The sequence below is a fragment of the Corvus brachyrhynchos genome, unplaced genomic scaffold, assembly GCF_000691975.1.
Source record: "Corvus brachyrhynchos isolate BGI_N302 unplaced genomic scaffold, ASM69197v1 scaffold1193, whole genome shotgun sequence".
NCBI lineage: Eukaryota > Metazoa > Chordata > Aves > Passeriformes > Corvidae > Corvus > Corvus brachyrhynchos.
The window spans coordinates 25,210-26,897 of record NW_008236995.1 but is presented as its reverse complement, the minus strand read 5'-3'; the positions used below and the strand labels follow the sequence as shown (position 1 = coordinate 26,897).

Genomic DNA, 1,688 nt, shown 5'->3' with positions numbered 1-1,688 from the left:
CGGCGGTGGCGGCTGAATGTCAACTCCTGGCGTCCTTGTGTCAGTGGGGGCCTCTCAGGTCAACCTCGGTGGCCAAACACGAACCACGATGGCCAAATGTCAACCTTGATGGTCAAGAGTCAACCCTGGTGGCCAAAAGTCAACCCTGGTGGTCAAACGTCAAGTGTGGAAGCCAAACACAGCAGCCCAGAGTCAACTGTGGACGTCCAAAGTCAACCTCAGTGACCAAAACCCGACCACGGCACCCGAACGCCCCTCCCCGGCACGGCCTGGACCCGGCACCCGGCCGACCCCTGCTAGTTGAGGGTGCCACGGCAGCTCTCGGTGCGGCACAAGCAGGGGATCTTGGTGTCCTCGATGGGGAACTTGTAGTCGTAGGTGATCTCCTCGTTGACGCCGATCGCCTGCTTCGAGTAGATGACGATCTTCTTCTGCGCCTCGATGGTGATCACCTTGGCGTAGCAGTTGGGCTGGGGGAAGGCACGAGACGTCAGGGGGATTCCCCGGTGTCCCCTCCCCCGCCGGGTTTTGGGGACCGCCTGGGCTCACCGTGCAGCAGTGGTTGATGAACCGCGCCAGGTTGCCGCACTTGGTGGCGTCAATGATGGTGTCGTGGTCGACGCGGAACAGGTAACTGCTGCCGATGCCCTCCTGGGCGTAGCGCTTCTCCCGCATGTCGGCCACCACCTGCGGGTCACCGTGGGGTCAGTGTGGCCAGAAAGCGACCCCAGGGTCCTTCTGCTGGGGGTGGGGGGCCCTCATGTCAACCGTGGTGGACAAAAGCCAACTTCGATGGTCGGAAGTCAACCACGGTGGCCAAAGGTCTACTGCGATGGCCAAAAATCAACTCTTGGAGGCCAAATGTCAACTGGGGAGGCCAAAAGTCAGCCACGGTGGCCAAAAGTCAAGTATGGAAACCAAATGTCAACACAGGTGGCCGGACACCAACCGCAATGGCCAAAACTCAACCACGGTGGTCACCGTGAGACACCTGAGGCTAGTAGAAGGTGACCACGGGCCGCTCAAGGGCCACCAAGGATGGTGGCCAGAGACCACGGGACGCTTGATGGGTCTGTGGTCCAAGGTGACCGCGGGGCTCACCAGAAGGGGCTGGGAGGTGACCCGATGGCAGCAACCAGGAAACGGGAGGTGCCCAAGGGATGCTCTGGGGTCCCCGTGGCAATTGTGGGGTTCCCGAGAGGGGTTTGGGGACACCGAGGGGAGTCTGGACACACGGACCTGGCGGATGTTCTGCCCCACGTACTCGATGACCATCTCATCGGCTGCGATCGGCTCCATGGCGAACAGGCCCCACTCGTGGATCCGGCTGCGACCGAACCGGAGCCGCTTCTTTCGGAACTGGGGGGAGGACACGGGGACACCTCACTAGGGGTGGGGACAACCCAGGGAGGCACAGGAGGATGTGTCATTGGAGGAGAGGGGACAACGGGGATGTGACAACGGGGACACGGAGAACACGAGTCTGCTGTGCAGGACACGGACACGGAAGCGGCACAAGGAACGACGAGGACGCAGGAGACACTGGGGTGACACTGGGATGACCACAGGGACACTGAGCCACCCTGCACCCCCCAGCGTGTCCCACCTTGAGCTGGTTGAGCTTGAGCAGGTCGCTGTCCGGCAGCGCGGCCGAGCCGATGGCACTGAGCAGCCGCCGCTGCTCCGCG

At 62.4% G+C, this 1,688-nt stretch overlaps 1 protein-coding gene across 1 annotated transcript; it reads right to left on the bottom strand.

The window, feature by feature from the left end:
* Nucleotides 1-38: 38 nt before the first annotated feature.
* Nucleotides 39-1,682, bottom strand: LOC103611873 (histone-lysine N-methyltransferase SETD1A). The gene is made up of 4 exons (XM_017728659.1): nt 1,607-1,682; nt 1,240-1,359; nt 550-687; nt 39-470 (listed from the first exon to the last, which is right to left on the bottom strand). Exons 2-4 carry the CDS (start codon nt 1,297-1,299, stop codon nt 297-299), a joined length of 372 nt encoding a protein of 123 aa, XP_017584148.1. The 5' UTR covers nt 1,300-1,359; nt 1,607-1,682; the 3' UTR covers nt 39-296.
* Between the last annotated feature and the right edge of the window lie 6 nt (nt 1,683-1,688).